This window comes from Mobula birostris, chromosome 31, assembly GCF_030028105.1.
Source record: "Mobula birostris isolate sMobBir1 chromosome 31, sMobBir1.hap1, whole genome shotgun sequence".
Classification (NCBI taxonomy): Eukaryota; Metazoa; Chordata; class Chondrichthyes; order Myliobatiformes; family Myliobatidae; genus Mobula; species Mobula birostris.
Genome location: NC_092400.1, coordinates 18,183,027 through 18,184,992, shown reverse-complemented (window position 1 = coordinate 18,184,992; position 1,966 = coordinate 18,183,027). Strand labels below are relative to the sequence as shown.

The following is a 1,966-nucleotide window of genomic DNA, read 5'->3' as shown; positions in this document are numbered from 1 at the left end:
TATGCTCTCCAGTACATTATTTCTATTGACTTCATATTCACCACTACTGGCGGTTAATGATTTAATATAATAAAGTTCGAAATACCAACCCCCTTTTATCGGGGGGGGGCGGTGTGAATGTATTCGATGAAGAATCAATAAAATTACGCGGCTTTTTACTTCCGAGCCTCAAGATTTGATCCCTACAGGCAATATGTTTTGAGTAACGCCTGCGGAAGAGTTTGAGTACTTTTGCTCTAAAGAATGTATTTCTGGTAGAAATTACATTGTCTGGGTATTTTTACGATGCAATCTCTTAAGTGTTTGACTATTATGGCCCCGCCCATCGGCTATGATGAAACATCAATGGAAGAGCTGGATTTAAGGCTCCTCGGGCTTCAGTTCACCAACTCAGCCTGTGACTGAATTTACTGCAGTTTTGCCTACAATGGACAACGTGGCACAGGCTTGCTCGGCTGAAAATGTCGACGCGTCCTATAACCCTCCAGTGATCATTGTAACTTTTGTCCTGGGATTCGTCACGAATGCGACTGCTTTGTGGATCTTCTGCTTCCATGTAAAAACGTGGACACCAAACACCGTCTATTCACTGAATCTGGCGATTGCCGACAGTGTGTTGATTTGCTGCCTGCCATTTCGAGCTGATTACTTTGTGCGTGGAAAGGATTGGATTTACGGCGATGTTCCGTGTCGCTTGAAGGTATTTATGATTTCCTTAAACCGCGTCGGCAGCATCATCTTTCTTATGGTCATAGCAATTGATCGCTATTTTAAAGTGGTCCATCCGCTCCACAAAGTTAACAAGTTGCCCACAAGCTGTGCGACGAAGATCGCCGCTGCCCTGTGGATTGCTGCCGTGGCAATTTGCTTGCATTTGTTGATAGAAAGACATGACTTCCAGCACAACAACGTGACCAACTGTGAGCCCTTCAAGATAAACCACCGACTAGGTCCCACGGCAATCTGGACATACACTGTTTTTATTGTTTTCAAGTTTATTTTACCATTCTCGGTGATCGTGTTTTCCACTTCCAGCATCATTTGGAAGTTGAAACAGATGGAAACGGAAATCAAGAGCAAGTACAAGCGAGCGGTGAAGCTTGTGACAGCTGTGGCGCTGGTCTTCTTGCTCTGCTTCCTGCCCACCAATGTTGCGGTAGTAGCGGTTTTAATCACAAAGCTACGGACTGCAACCGACTGCAGGTCATATGTCACTGCAGTGGATATATTCCATAATACCTTGTTCGTAACATACTTTAACAGTGTGTTAGATCCGGTTATTTACTACTTCTCAAGCTCAGCATTTAAAAATATCTTGAAGAAATCGTTTCATTGGCTTCAAGCAAACTCTTCAGGAACGGGTGAAGCTGTGATAAGTCATCCTAAAGAACTGGATAGGGATTGAAAGATAAATCTATGTACTAAGTGTGTGTTGCCCACAAAATGCTGGAGGAACTCAGCAGGTCTGGGAGCATCAATGGAGAAGAATGAACAGTCGCCCTATCAGGCTGCCACCCTCCTGCATTTTGTGTGTGTTGCTCTGGATTTCCAGCATCTGCAGAATCTTGTGTTAAATGTGTTTATTAGATTGTGTGATGACAGGAAAGTGAATAACTAAGTGTAAGTAATAATCTCAAAAAGACGTGCTAAATTAAACTATGGCTTACACTGTCAAGGTATGGCATTGAAAAGTATCTCAGATTCTTTAAAGGAGGTATTCACATCATTAAAATTAGCTTTATTGGATACATGTGCAGTAAGGCATCAAAACATACAATGAAATACACAATTTGCCTCAATGACCAGGGTGTGCTGGGGCAGCCTGCAGGTGTCGCCATGCTTTTGGCACCAATATAGTATGCCCACGGCTTCTAACCATAACCCGTACATCTTTTGGACTGTGGCAGGAAACCCAGCCGGCAACGGGGAGAACGTACAAACTCCTTACAGGCAGCGGCAGGAATTG

The 1,966-nt window shown here is 43.6% G+C and overlaps 1 protein-coding gene across 1 annotated transcript; it reads left to right on the top strand.

Annotated features, from left to right (window-relative positions):
• Positions 1-342: 342 nt before the first annotated feature.
• Positions 343-1,640, top strand: LOC140190860 (hydroxycarboxylic acid receptor 2-like). The gene has a single exon (XM_072247758.1). It carries the CDS (start codon positions 428-430, stop codon positions 1,403-1,405), a length of 978 nt encoding a protein of 325 aa, XP_072103859.1. The 5' UTR covers positions 343-427; the 3' UTR covers positions 1,406-1,640.
• Positions 1,641-1,966: the final 326 nt, after the last annotated feature.